Source organism: Marmota marmota, unplaced genomic scaffold (genome assembly GCF_001458135.2).
Source record: "Marmota marmota marmota unplaced genomic scaffold, marMar, whole genome shotgun sequence".
NCBI lineage: Eukaryota > Metazoa > Chordata > Mammalia > Rodentia > Sciuridae > Marmota > Marmota marmota.
Window position 1 is genome coordinate 16701342 of NW_026000174.1, and position 15792 is coordinate 16717133.

The 15792-nt window shown below is 40.4% G+C and overlaps 2 protein-coding genes and 1 pseudogene across 2 annotated transcripts; all 3 read left to right on the forward strand.

Annotated features, from left to right (window-relative positions):
- Positions 1-4363: 4363 nt before the first annotated feature.
- On the forward strand, positions 4364-5359 carry LOC107160596 (olfactory receptor 52I1-like). Its single transcript, XM_015507269.2, has one exon. It carries the CDS (start codon positions 4385-4387, stop codon positions 5357-5359), a length of 975 nt encoding a protein of 324 aa, XP_015362755.1. The 5' UTR covers positions 4364-4384.
- A 2245-nt stretch (positions 5360-7604) lies between these two features.
- LOC107160607 lies at positions 7605-8939 on the forward strand (annotated as a pseudogene).
- A 3696-nt stretch (positions 8940-12635) lies between these two features.
- On the forward strand, positions 12636-13693 carry LOC107160618 (olfactory receptor 52I2-like). The gene has a single exon (XM_015507287.2). The coding sequence runs from the start codon at positions 12636-12638 to the stop codon at positions 13587-13589; it is 954 nt and encodes a 317-aa protein (XP_015362773.1). The 3' UTR covers positions 13590-13693.
- Positions 13694-15792: the final 2099 nt, after the last annotated feature.

The window sequence follows — 15792 nt, forward strand, 5'->3', positions numbered from 1 at the left end:
TGTGGCTATGTTTGTATGTTCACATTATAAAGTTTTTTAAAATCATTTTACTTATGTATTTTGGTATCAGGGATTGAACCCAGTGGTGCTTACCCACTGAGGCACATATATCCCCAGCACTTTTTTTATGTTTTAATTAGAGACAGGTTCTTGCTAAGTTGCATAGGGCCTCGCTAGGTTGCTGAGGCTGGCTTTGAACTTGTGATTCTCTTGCCTTAGCCTCTCAAGCCTCTGAAATCACAGGTATATACCACAAATCCAGTTCACATTATAAAATTTATTATGCTGTTGATCTTTAACTTCTGCATCTTACAATATGTATGGCATACTTCAATCTAAGAGCTAACCAAAATATAAGGGAGCACTTGGGAATGCTAAAAGAAGTCAGTGGATAGGTAACAGATTTTTGTGGAGATCATTGTTGATCTTAGCAAGTAAATTTTCAGGGGCAATACATTGAGTGCAATAAAATTTTTAAAAAAGGAAACTGAACAAACCAATGTCCTGTTCTCTGAAGAGAGCAATATCATATGTAGACCTCTGGAATAGCTGACTAAGAAGAAAAGTAAATGAAGGAAAAAAAAACCCTATGAAGATCATCAAAGATATGCCCAGTTAGAAGTCTCTAGGGCTGGAGAGAGAATGGATGGGGCAGGGAATAAACTGAGGCTGCCATCAGAAGAAAAGTATCTACACAGGGCCTTGGAGGGGATGTCCTGGATCGAAGGTGAATGGAGGAGTAGGCATTCTGAATCCTCTGCTTTTCTCCAGCTGTTCAGGCAGTGAGGCTCAGCTCTAAACTTGTGTCATCAGGCCATGTGTAGCAGGCTTAGGGATACCCAGACATTTTTCCACTTTTACCTCCTACTTTATAAGCTTTCCCTTGTCTTCTGATTTATCACCAAACACATCTTACCCTATGGTTACCCACAGCAAGGTTCTTATGATCTGTGACACAAGGACCATCATTCCATTGTGTCTGTCCCATTATATATCATTTCTTATGTATAGGCCTTTTCTTTTAGTGGCTGTTTAGTTGTTTGTTTCAGTGAAGACAACAGAGTGGAATCGGTTCTCAGATATTTGTGTACTTAGGGAACTCATGAGGACTCCTCACAGGCTGCTGAGGGCACTTGGGTATGGAGTTGTCACTGATAAGCTCTTTAGGAGGAAAATGAAGGCAAGTATATGCCCTATGGTTAGAATGCAGAACCAGGGGAATTGTTGTCTAATGTCTGGTAACAGAGAAAATATCTACTGCAGGAGATGAGAATGTGATCCCAGAATTCCATCCATCTATCTAACTGTTCAGGGAGCGGCCAGGCCCCTGAAGAGAGTATAGGAAGGATTAAGTAGCAACAGGATTCAAGGGTAAGGACATGGCAGTTTCTCAACCTGGAAACCCTTCATTGAGGGAAAGACACAGGAAGTGATAGTTAATGTCAGATTAGTCCTGAGCCTTGGCTAATAAGCCTCCTTCATTGAAGCTTGCCTGGAATCCTAGGAAACAGTTCTTGGGTTGTATGACTACTGATAAGTCAAAACAATTGGTGTGCTGACCCACAGGGCTGAGTCCTTGAGAGATTAATAATAGGGCAATAAAGGTTTGAGGTGGGAGTCCAAAAGTACTTACAATTTGGTCTGGTCCACAATTAGAACCTCAAATCCAAGTCTGTGATCAAATCATGCATCCTTTCCTTAGGAAATAGAATGATCTGAGAACAACAGGAAAAGCCATTTTTACTTCATTTCATTTTATTTTTGGGATCTGAGGATTGAACCCAGGGCCTTGTATATGCTAGGCAAACCATACCCACAGCCAGTAGAAACAGTTACAGTAGCAATTTGCCTGGATAAAGGATGCCTATCATATCCACTTCCACTCCACCTTTAATGAATTCATTTCAGCAATTTTGTTATATGGCAGTAAAGGTGTTAACCACTCAGACTTTATTATTAGAGATGGGTTCTAGGTAAATATAGAAGAAACCTTTTCATTGAAGTAACAATGGAAAGAAAATGCAAACAAACAAAACAAATATCCTAAATTTGAGTAACATTCTCATAATGGAACAGAATGAGCTCCACATAATTGGTATCTAGATCGTAAGAACCTTATTGTATATAACCACTCAGGGGTGAGAGATCTTCAGTGCTAGAGCATGGGAGGACAAGAGAAAAGCTTCAGCCAATTCAGGTGGAGTTGGTTTGCATATGTTTTGTTTTCTTTTTTAATTTGACCCTGAGTCACACTTAGTTATTTATTTATGCTATTTGGAGCGACCCTGACCTATAGGATTATGTAGGGAAAATAATATCAGCTTTATTAGCTACCATCTATTGAACACTTATGTACCAAGCACTTTTACATAGCATCTCCTATAAATCTCAAAACATCTCTTTGATGGAGAAACTAGTCTCTCCAACTTACCAAGGGGCAATCTAAAGGTTGGATTATTTATGTATTTTGACCTAGACAAATGTTTAGCAAATGACAGAGTATGGTTTTCAGTCTGGGGACTATGACTCTAGAAGAATGCTCTAATTCCTTCTCTTTTTCTGGTTCAATCATTCCTTCAAGAATGATGTAGGTACAACAGCACATTATGAGTTGGCCATTAGAAATGTAAATAATTTTTATGCTGCAATCTAAGAGGTAGAATAAGGGTTCCTAGAAGATCAGCCCACATCTCCCAGGACAGAGTGATGCCACTGAATGAAGAAGAGCCCTTGGAAGGATTGTTCACTTATCATGGTGCTAGCACATAGCATCTTCTGTAAAACATGTCTTACTTTCTTTTATTGGGTATTTTATTTTATTTGTATTGGTTCTACTATCATGTATAAGTAAAAAGAATTTTTTGACATAATTATAAAAGCATGCAATATAATTTGTTTTAATTCAGTCCCCAGTACTTCCCCTTCTCTTCTCTTCCTCTCACTCCCTGTTCCCTTACTTCTAATTTGCCAATCTTTCTGATATTTACTTATAGGTATTTTTTAAAATTAGTGTCTTGTGGATGTACATAATGGTGAGATTTGCTGTGGTATATTTCATATAGGTATATAGGACATTTGGGTCAGATTCATTCCACTATCTCTCCCAATCCCATACCTTCTATCTTTCCTTTATTCCCCTTTGTCTATTCTCCACTAATCTTTTTTCTGTTCTCCCCCCTCCCCAGCTTATTTTGGATTAGCTTCCACATATCAGAGAAAACATTCTACCTGTGGCTTTGGGGGACTGGCTTATTTCACTTCGCAGTTCCATCCATTTGTCATAGATCATAGAGTTGTTATTCTTTATGGCTGAGTAATAGTCTATTAAGTGTATATATATATATATATATATATATATCACAATTTCTTTATCCATTCATCTGTTGAAGGGCATCTAGGTGGGTTCCATAGCTTAGCTATTGTGAATTTTGCTGCTATAAACATTGCCTACTCTCTAAAGCATATAGCATCTTGTTGTCCAGAATGATTTGGCAGTTCATCATTATCAATTGGTTAATTTATTGAAGAATCAAGAAAACTTATGGGAGGGTTCATCTATGAGTTGGTACTAAGGAATTATTTTTTAGTTTTTTAATCTATTAATTGAAACTACCTTGAAGGTATCCAAGCTAAATTTAGGGAAAATAGGGGTTATAAATATTTCCAGACATTTTGTTATCCCCTGTGGAAATTCATGTTTTTCTCTAGTGATCTTATTTTGACTGAATTCATTAATGAATTTCTTCAATCACAAGAATGATTGGTTGAGGTTTTGCCTTGTTTCTATACAGGACACAAAATGTAACATTTGATTTTAAGAAGTTGATCAAGAATGATTGTTAGTACCTAAGCGTAAGAGATGAAAGAAAAACTTCTTGGATTTATTAATTCCGAGGAAATGATAAGAATACACACATACTTATAATAGTGTATTTTGTACCACAGCTCAGGGTTACATATTTGGCATAAGGTAACCAGCAAGACCTACATACTTGAATGCATACATAACCATAGGTAGATAATTGTAGTTGTCAGTTTAGGGAAAATAGGGGTCAGCATGTGAGATTTCAGTAAGGCCCAGAGGAAATGTACCTAAATTCACCTGAACATGGAATGGCGAGAGAACAGACATGACTTCTCAAGGGTGGTATCCCAAGAGCTGATCTTTGAACAATGAATAGAAATTAGTAGGGGACGAACATTGAGGAGGACAGAAAGTGGAGTAGGATAACATTATCATATGTCAGTTTTCTGATCCTGAGATTACCATCCAGCTGACAATAGTCACAGGGTTTATCATTGCTACAGACAGGTACAAATTTTATAGGTCTACATCTTTTCTTATCCCACTTTCTATATTAACAGGAAAGCATTCTCATCTGTGATGCTGGGGCCACACTACAACCACACAATGGAAACCCCTGCCACCTTCTTCCTTGTGGGCATTCCAGGCTTGCAGTCTTCACACCTTTGGCTGGCTGTCTCACTGAGTGCCATGTACACCACAGCCCTGGTAGGAAACAGCATCATCATGGTGGTAATTTGCATGGATTCCACTCTACGAGAGCCCATGTTTTGCTTCCTATGTGTTCTGGCTGCTGTGGACATCATCATGGCCTCCTCTGTGGTCCCTAAGATGGTGAGCATCTTCTCCTCAGGACACAGCTCCATCAGCTTCCAGGCCTGTTTCACTCAGATGTACTTTGTCCATGCAGCCACAGCTGTGGAGACAGGGCTGCTGCTGGCCATGGCTTTTGACCGCTATGTAGCCATCTGCAAGCCCCTACACTACAAGAGCATTCTCACACCCAGAGTGATGCTAGGGATGAGTGTGACCATCACCATCAGGGCTGTCATATTCATGACCCCATTGAGTTGGATGATTAGTCATCTACCTTTTTGTGGCTCCCATGTGGTTCCCCATTCCTATTGTGAGCACATGGCTGTGGCCAAGTCAGCATGTGCTGACCCCATGCCCAGCTGTCTCTACAGTTTAATTGGTTCTTCCATTATTGTAGGCTCTGATGTAGTCTTAATTGCTGCCTCTTATATCCTGATTCTCAGGGCAGTATTTGGTCTCTCTTCAAAGAATGCTCAGTGGAAGGCATTAAGTACATGTGGCTCCCATGTTGGGGTCATGGCTTTGTACTATCTACCTGGGATGGCATCCATTTATGTAGCCTGGTTAGGACAGAACTCAGTCCCTCTGCACACTCAGGTGTTGTTAGCAGACTTGTATTTGGTCATTCCTCCCACTTTGAACCCTATCATCTATGGCCTGAGAACCAAAAAAATGCGCAAGAGAATATGGGGTTTGCTGATCTGTTGTGTGTTGGAACACACTTGTGAGTGTTCATGAACACTAAACTCTTCAGATCGTGAACATTCCAGCCAACTTCAAAGGTATCTTAGTGATCTATGAGATAGATTTTTTTTTAACCTATACCCCAGGAATTCTAAGATGAAGTCATAAAGAGCATCCTTTCAAAGCTTTCAATTTCTAATAAGAATGTTAATGGAATAATTCTGATTGTCTGACAACATTTTTATTAGTATTTATTAGGGACCAATTTGAACATAGAAAATATATTTTTGATTTTTTTTTTCTTTAGCTTCTGACCTGTAGTTTTAACCTAATATCTCAAGAGTTCCCTTGCTGAAGGAAAAAAAAAAAAACTATTTAAAAAACTTCCCCCTATCCTCCTCTGATTTTCTCAGAATTGTTTCTTCCCCATATGATTACATGGAGGATGCTCTTACTATGTGACTCTTTCCTTTGGTCCATTAATGATCCACTCATTTGGGTCATGTGCTCACACCTAAACCAGTGTCTTCCAACCCCAATGGATTCCAGTTTATCCGAGGACATACAAACTTGAGATCAAAGATGGTGGCAATTTTTCAACACTTGAACTTGGAAAGAGGAGAAAGAATCATAGCCAATTATCAATATATGATGCAGATAACATTTTTCTGGCTTTTCACCTCCGACACCAAGATAGATCCTTATTCTGCTCTTTGTCACTCAACTTTAAGACATAGAAAAGAGGGACCAAATATAACTTAGGTGTTTCTTCCTGTGGTACATCTCAGGATCTTTCTTTCACGATATAGAAAAAGACATTGAAATATCACCATTCTTTTGTAGGTCCCTGCATACTTACATGGGTTTTGTTTTATATTTTTCTTTCAGAAAGTCTTAAAACTAGTTATCAACTCCATGAAAAGAAAAAAGATCTCATACATAGGAGACATATATTTTTGATTAGGGTACATTTGAATATCAATTTAAATATAAATTCTTAATAGTGGTAAAATTGACAATATAAGGAGAAACCATCACATGTTATCAGATCCAGCAGTGGTGCATGCTCGCCAGGAGCATTTGGCTATGAGGAAAGGCAGTATCAGCACCTGCCTTCATTCCCATCTGGAACAGCTGGCCATGCCGCTTGTTGTAGGAAACAAGTGTCTTCATGTATCAGATCTTGAAAGAATCACCCTTCCCTCATCCAGAGTTGAACCATTTGGTTCTAGGGTTATAGTTGCTCTGCTGGGTGATTCTGGGTTCATGAGGCTTCAGGCCCCTGTGCTGGTTGGTGAAATATCTATGGGGTTCCAAATCTGGGGTTATTCAGATGTTTCTGACCACAGGACAGTATGAATTATTCCCTTTTCAGGCTGGTGCTGAGTTACAGCATCCTGAGGTATGAGGATTTGAAGGAAGAAAACATTAGTCCCTTCCCCAAAGTAAATCTATTATGAGGACCCCACTTAGCTTCCTTATGTAGGCTATAAGCCTGTGAGGTCATGGAACTCTCTGGTAGCTATGATTGCCAACATACTGATGGAGTTTCTGATGGATCTTTCAATTCACCCTTTTCTCTGCAAACAGTAGCTCCCTAATTATTGTGCTTTGTTCCTTGTTTCTATGCTGCCATTCCAGATATCTGATTCTTATAGGGTTTCAGACTTTCCCTTGCTCAGTTGTAGCATTCTCTGTTGTTCATTAATTTTAATATTGCAATTACACACCTGTTTATTTGGTTATTCTTTGATGTGGAGGAGGTGATCTGTAGGCAACTTTATTCAATTTTCTTGGAATTACTCTAAACTAAAATTTTATAAGCAGATAAGTTATTTATAAGTTTAATAATACAGAAAATAGTCATTAAACACAGAATATTTTACCTGTTCTCCTGTCATGAGAATTTTTTAGATATGACATCAAAAGCACAGTAAACAAAGGCAAAATATGCATGAAACATAACTGATGGTGTGTAACAAAGTACCCAACCAAGTAAAGAACAAGCTGCAGAATGGAAGAAAATATTTGCGTATCATATTTATTAAGGGTGTCCTATTTAGTAATTTTAGAACACCTACAGCTCAACAAAAAATCAAAGACCCCAATAAAAACTGGGCAAAGGGCTTAGTATTTCTGTAAAGATGATATGTAATGGATAAAAGATGTTTTATATCATCAATATTAAGGGAAGGAAAATTAGAAGTAGGTATTACCTCATGACCACTAGAGTAACACCTATAAAAAATAAAATAGAGGCGGCCTGAACCTGAATCCTGGTCCCTGGCCTGCTTCCAGTATGAGTTTTGTCACCCACTCCACTCCCTGCTCCACAAATTACTGGTCTCTGGCTCCATCTGGTCACCTCGTCATCAGGTCTGGCCTGGCAGTAGCACAGCCAGAGTCTATGCAGGCTCTGGAGGCTTGGGTTCAGGGATTTTGGCTTGCTTCCCATTCTTCCTAGTTTCCAGGGAGGCTGGGGTTCCAATTTCCTTGTGATGGGGATGACCAAGGGTCTGGCAGAAATGGGAAGCATTCAGAGTATGGAGACCATGCAAGACCTGCCCTCCTACCTGGATAGAGTGAGGATCCTAGAAAGAAAACTCTGGGAACATCTGGAGAAGGCGCCCCAAGTAAAAGACTGGGTGCGTTACTACAAGATCATCAAGGAGCTTCAGGCTCAGATCTTGGCAAACTTTGTGGACAATACCTGAATTACTCTGCAGATTGGCAATTTTCATCTTGCTGTTGAGGACATTAGAGTCAATTATGAGACAGAGATGGCCATGTGCCAGTTGATAGACAGTGACATCCAGGGGCTCCTCAAGGTCATTGAAGACACCAGTATCACTTGACTTCAACTAGAGAGGAAACTGAGGCTCTAAAAGAGGAGGAGTTTTTTATGAAGAAGAACCACGAGGAGGCATGGTCTTCAAGGTTACATTGCCAGCTGTGGATTGACCACAAGGTGAATGCCCCCAGATCTTAGGACCTTAGCAAGATCATGACAGACATCCAGGCCCAGTATGATGAACTGGCTCAGAAGAACTGAGAGGAGCTGAACAAGTACTGGTTCCAGGAGATCAAGGAGAGCACCACAGTGGTCACTTTGCAGTGTGCTGAGATTGGAGCTGGTGAAATAATGCTCACAGAGCTGAGATGCCCAGCCCAGTCCTTGGAGATCCACCTGGATGCCATGAGAAATCTGAAGTCCAGTTCAGAGAACAGTCTGAGGGGCATGTAAACTTCCTACACCTTCTGTATAGAATAACGTAATGGGGTCTTGCTGCATCTGGAATCAGAGCTGGCATAGATACAGGCAAAAAGGCAGACCAGACCCAGGACATACAAAACTCTGGTGAACATCAAGGTTAGTCTGGAGGCTGATGTTGCCCCTTCCCACTGCTTGCTGGAAGTCAGGAAGGACTTCAGTATCAATGATGGCCTACACAGCAGCAACTCTATGCGAAATATTAAAAGGACTGCCACCTGTGGGATTGTAGACCCCACAATGGTGTCTGAGACCAATGATTCAAAGTACTGTGTCACTGAGGAAGCAAAAGCAGGGAACCCTTGGGGAATAGGAGACAAAACATGGCCAGAGGTCACCAGAGAAAACAGTAAAAACTGTTAGCAAAGATATAGATAAATTGAAACCCTTGTATAGTGTCAACGCAGATATAATATGGTGTTACCACTGGTAAAGAATGTGAAGGTTCCTCAAAAAATAAAAAAATAGAACTACAATATGATGCATGAATCTCACTCAAGGATATATATATTCAAAGGATTCAATCAGGATCTTCAAGACATACTCATTTTCACAGTAGCAATTAAGTACAAGAGTTGTACAAAACAGTGAAATTTGTCATGATAGAATGTGAATCTTGATTCTCTGCCTTGCTAGCTATGTGACCTTCTATGTACCTCACATTCATCTATGAAATGTAGATGTACTGATGGCTCACATCAGAGGACTATGAAATCTGAATGAGAACAATCTATGAGAAGCATATAGCAGACTTAAACAAACATAACCAACGTTGGACCTTTTATTTTCCTTTCAGGATGCACTGTATATCATTACTCTGATATTTAATTATTCTCTGAGGACTTGATGAAATAAAGACTCTTCAATCCCTAAGCATCTTCTGCAAGCCCTAGAGGCAGGGTACAGGGATATACTAGTCTCAGGAGTCAGTGTTTGGTTGCTCAGCGGAGGTAAAGGAAAAATGGGTATAGAGGGAATAGGTGGAATAACCGAGTATCTAGCAGGGAAAGAAGGTTTCCGGGGGGGGTGGGGAATCTATAAAGGACAATAATCATCATGACTCTGCATTGTCATCTTGATCTCCTTGGCTTGCTCTTCCCCTTCTGGAGGCGCCTTGTATAAATCCTCCCTCTATTGGGTGTCAGAAATGTGGACTACCAGACATAGACCACCAGAGAAAGTTGAATAGAGAAAACCTCAGGGATGTGCATGATTGACCTGGGGACTGAAGGTTGGGTTGATGGAGTCTTAAGGCCAAGGTTACCCTAGAAAGGAGGATTCAAGTGGAGAACACAATTATAGACTACTCTCCAGGTCTGGAGAATACTTCCAACATCAAGAGATTCTTTTGGAAATGATGAGAGGATGAAGGATGAAGAATGTGGGAGAGGGGACAGGAACATAGGACAACTTTGGTTGAAAGCAGAGACAATATGAGGTAAGTCTAAACTTGGGATGGTGGACAGACATTTTTTAGGACTCAGGATGAACTTTGAGAAAAGCAACCAAGGTTAGGGATAATTGCGAGCTCACTGGGATGAAGAGTAGAGGTTCAGGGTTATATAAACAGAAAGACTCCATTAAAATGAATTATGCATTAGTATTTCAACTTTAAAGAAAATTTTGAGTCATGAATATCCCATCCTTAAAATAGGAATGAAAATCTAATATATCCTATGAGTTCCTATTGATTTAAATGACTTCTCTAAGCTAGATTTTAATGATCCTCTGGGTCTTCATGTGAGTATCTCTTTAGGGTTGAAGTAAGAGGTGAAAACAGAGCTGGAAATGTGCTTAGGAGACTAAGGTTGGCCAGAGCTTTCTGAAAAGAGAGACCTCAACAACCAGGAAGCATTGTGTCTGAATCTTGATCCGGGCAGTGGCTCGGCAAGTGTGTTCATATGTTTACATTATGATGTTTTATCATGTTGTATACCTTTAATTTCTGCATCTAAAAGTATGCATGCCATGCTTCAAAGAGTTGACCAAATTATAAGGGAACACTCAGTGATGCTAAAAGAAACTACTAGACTGGCAACAGATCTTTGATGGAGCTCACTGCTGTGAGATCTTATAAGATTTTCAGTGGAAATAGATTGGGTAAAATAAAAGAAATTTACTTTAATTCTTTAAGGAGAATTAAGACATTGGTGAACCTCTAGCAGTGCTGATGAAGATCAAAAGTATACAAAGAGGGAAAAAAAAAAACACTCCAAAGATCATAAAAGGAATGTCCACTGGATATGGCTGGAGAGAGGAAGGATGGGGTGGGGCATAAACTGTGGCTGCCCTCAGAAGAAAGGTGTGTTTACACAGAGCATCCAGGAGGGGAGGACCTGGATCAGAGGTGGGTGGAGAAGTAGGCATTCTGAATCCTCTGCTCTTCTCCAGCTGTTCAGGCAGTGAGGCTCAGCTCTAAATTTGTGGCATTCATCATTCACATAGCAGTCTTAAGGACATCCAGATATTTTTTTCCTACTTGTCACCAGTATTCTTCTTTCAAAGCTTTCCCCTGTCTTCTGATCTATCACTGAAAGCATCTCATCATGTGGTGGTACACAGCAAGTTTCTCATGACCTTCTCTGAAGAGATCATTATTTCATTTAGTCTGCCCTATCATATAGCATTTATTTATTCTTAAGGGTTTTTGTGTTGTTATTTGTTTAAGTGAGGACCATAGTTTGAATTCAGGTCTCAGACATTGGGCTTTTTTGAGAACTCCTGAGGCCGCCCCACAAGGCTCCTGAGGGCATCTGGGCCTGGAGTCATCACTGATCAGCCCTCCAGAAGCAAATGGAAAGGGCAAGTGTATACCATATGGCTGGGATGCTGAGTCAGGTGAATGTCTCTCTAGGGCCTGGCTCACAGGGAAAATGTCTAAATTGAGAGTGGAGGCAGTCAATATTCAAGGGTAAGGATGTGGCAACTTCTCAACCTGGAAACCCTTTATTACAGGGAGGTACAGGAAATGATAGCTGAATTCAGGCTAGTCCTGAGTCTTAGCAAATAAGCCTCCATCATTGAAGCTTGCCTGGAAACCGAGGAAACAGTTCTTGGATTAGATCTGACTAATGTAATGTCAACACAATTGGTGTGCTGGCTCACTGAGCTGAGGCCTTGAAAGTATTAGAGCAGTATTAGCGCAATGAGTGTTTGCCATAATAGATCAAAGAGACATAAGATGTCCTGATCCACACTTGAGATATTAAGTCTACTTCTGGGACTGAGCTACTTACCCATTTCTCTGGGGAGTGGAATGATCTGAGAGTAACTGGAAAACAATTGAAGCATCACTTCAGTTTGAATCAAAGATGCTCATATTGCCCACTTCCATTTTATCTTTAATTTCATTTTGAAAAAACTATGGCAGCAAAGGTGTCAACTACTCTTACCAAGAATTTGTTATTAGAGATGGGTTGTAAGTAAATATAAGACACATTTTCACAGAACTGACATTTTTTTTTAAAGTAATCAAGCAAGCAAACAAAAAACCTAAGCTTGAGAGTTAGCCTGTAGATGAACAGAGAATGAGTTCATGATGAACCTTTTAGGTTTATCCCACCAGTTCATCCAAATTATATAACACGGCAACACTCGAATGAGGAGATATAAACAAAAGCGGCAATGAACTGAAATTACCAAGTGTTGGAGCTCAGATTCTGGATGTGCAGATGGGTAGTTTCTTTTTTCCTTATCAAAACTGTCCGAGGTGTACAATGAATCAAAATGTATTCTGCTGTTATATATACCTAATTAAAATAAATAAATTAATTAAAAACTGTCCAAGTAAAGCAGTAACACTTTTATTTTTTTGGTAAGAATCCATAATTATTCACCTGATTACAACGGTATTTACTTAATTCAACTCCTGGAATCACGACTGAAAAGACCTAGACATGTATCTTAAAATAGCAATTATGCAATAAATTTATCTTAGATGAAATAGCTTATGTTTTGTTGACTATGATGTATGCAGGTTTGTTCTATATTATACTTCACCAATACCACAGAGTGAAATAAATATGATATGACTATATCCTTTCTTATACCACTTTTTAGATGAATAGAAAAGCATTCTCACCTGTGATGCTGGGGCCACCCTACAACCACACAGTGGAAACCCCTGCCACCTTCTACCTTGTGGGCATTCCAGGCTTGCAGTCTTCACACCTTTGGCTGGCTGTCTCACTGAGTGCCATGTACACCACAGCCCTGGTAGGAAACAGCATCATCATGGTGGTAATTTGCATGGATTCCACTCTACGAGAGCCCATGTTTTGCTTCCTATGTGTTCTGGCTGCTGTGGACATTGTCATGGCCTCTTCTGTGGTCCCCAAGATGGTGAGCATCTTCTCCTCAGGACACAGCTCCATCAGCTTCCAGGCCTGTTTCACTCAGATGTACTTTGTCCATGCAGCCACAGCTGTGGAGACAGGGCTGTTGCTGGCCATGGCTTTTGACCGCTATGTAGCCATCTGCAAGCCCCTACACTACAAGAACATTCTCACACCCAGAGTGATGCTGGGGATGAGTGTGACCATCACCATCAGGGCTGTCATATTCATGACCCCATTGAGTTGGATGATTAGTAATCTACCTTTCTGTGGATCCCATGTGGTTCCCCATTCCTACTGTGAGCACATGGCTGTGGCCAAGTTAGCATGTGCTGACCCCATGCCCAGCTGTCTCTATAGTTTAATTGGTTCCTCCATTGTTGTAGGCGCTGATGTAGTTTTAATTGCTGCCTCCTATATCCTGATTCTCAGGGCAGTATTTGGTCTCTCCTCAAAGAATGCTCAGTGGAAGGCATTAAGCACATGTGGCTCCCATGTGGTGGTCATGGCTTTGTACTACCTACCTGGGATGGTGTCAGTCTATATATCCTGGCTAGGACAGGACTCAGTCCCTCTGCACACTCAGGTGCTATTATCTGACTTTTATTTGGTCATTCCACCCACCTTGAACCCCATCATCTATGGCCTGAGGACTAAACAACTAAGGGAGAGAATATAGAGTTTGCTTATCTACCCTTTTCATCATTCCAGTCAGAGTTCATGAGCCCATGAGCTGTTCTGTCCTTGAGCATTTATGTGAACTGCCTAGTTTTAGGGATCTTCGGAGCAAGACTTGTATACCTGGCACTACAGAAATTATAACAAGAAGCTGTGAAGAGTATTCTGATCTAATTTTTCAACTTGTAAAAAGAAAATAAATGGGATGATTCACCATCTCTAATGGTTTTACTCAACTTATCTCTGAACAAGAAATAAGTATGGGCAGAGAACATAGATTTGAATTTTTTTCCTTGGCTAATGACCCATATTTCTAACACTAATATCTACCTTCCATGGAAATAACTTTATAAAAAAATGTATATTTTCAATGCATATTTATATCTGCATTGACATATTTATATATTCACACATAAGTTTACATATATGTTCACATACTTATTTGTGTATTCATGCCCTAAATTTTATCTAACTGGTAGCTATGTATTTTGTTCCCATATTTTCATACATAGATACACATGTTATAAATGTTTTTGTGTATATTTTCACATGTATGTTCATATAAATATTCATGTTTATGGATATGTATGTTCTAACCCTAATCTTAAACCTACACTCTTACTTGTTTCAAATTCTAACACTAACAGTAGCCATGAGACCATTTTTAAAAAATATCATGTATGTTTCTATGATTATTCATACTTATATAAATATCTACATTTATATTGTCATACAAAATGACAAACATGTCCATAAACACTCATATGCCCATATTTATGCCCTATGAGTAGGCTAAAGCATAATTATACACCAATCATGAAGTTCATTTGTACATGAAAACACTATGTGTATATGTTTTTGATTATTTTTTGCCATGCATTTTCACCCAGAAATTCATGTTTGTGGCTATATGAGCATATATATTCTAACTGAAATGGTAATGCCAGTCCTAAAATTAGTTGTAAGCCTGAATAACTCTTACCATGGAACAGTTTAAAAAAATATATATAAATTTTAAAGCATTTTTATGCATCCATTGACATAGTTATGTGTTGGAATAACTTTCGGGCTAGTAGCTACGAACAGCTCAGATTGCTAGGAAAACCTATGCTCATACAGGCCTGACAGGAACACCTGCAGGACAGAGTGCTCTGCCCTAGAGAGCCGTCTGTGAATCCACATCCTCAGTACTTGTGGTCAGTGTTGCCAAGCTACCAGACTCCCAGGTCAGGAAACCGCGAGTCAAGTGCTTCAGGGCCTGTAACCCCCCAGGTCATAGCCCCCCTACCTTAGGGACGAAGACCCTTCCAGACTGCCTTCCATCACGACAGCAATATTTAGTGCTTCCTTGTAGTGTGGTTACATTAGGCATAAGATGATTGGCTTATAGATGTTAAGGTGCTTATGTGTGATTGGCAGGCACGCCCTACCTGAACCCTATAACAGCTGTATGCATTCCAAAAATAAATGAGCTTGCCTGGAGGTTGACTGAGGTTGTCACCTGCCAGCTCTCACCAGCTCCCAGTGTCTGTGTGTTGGTTTGACACTGCGTCTCTACCCCCCTGCGACTGAGGTAGCCGAGTGACCATCGACCACACCAGGGATGTAGGAACACACACAATTTGGCGCCACCACATGGTCTCTCACACCCTCACACCTCTGGACTGATCACCCTGTTGATTTCAGGTAGGATTTTGGGTAGTAGACCCCGTTTGAGTTCTGTGTGCTCATGGTTCCTTGAAGGTGAGCAAGGAGCCCCCTCCTTTACCCCCTTTCCTTGTCCCTGTCATATCATTGGTACCCCGAGTTGAGGCACACACCATCATAAGGACTGGCGTCACCTTATGACCCCTCCTTTCCCCTGGTTAACCTGGCGAATTCACATAAGGGACTGGTCCTCCCAGAATTCAGAACCTCGGTTTTCTCTGTTAAAGAGAACTCTGCTCCGGAGACACCGAGTGGGCACACGGCCTTGATCTAACAAGTCAAGGAAGTCCCCCACGAAGCACAAGACATTGGACCCTAAACACATCTTTTGTTTGTCCTAGTCAAGGCCCTCCATGTCAACGTCTTGGGCCCCTGTATTAGGCATCTTGTGAAGTCAAGGACATTGCTTTAAGAAGTCTTAAAAATATCAACCCCCCCCACCAAATATGAGGAATTGTTCAGAAATATGATCCAAGGCCCCCATGAATGGTTTCCTG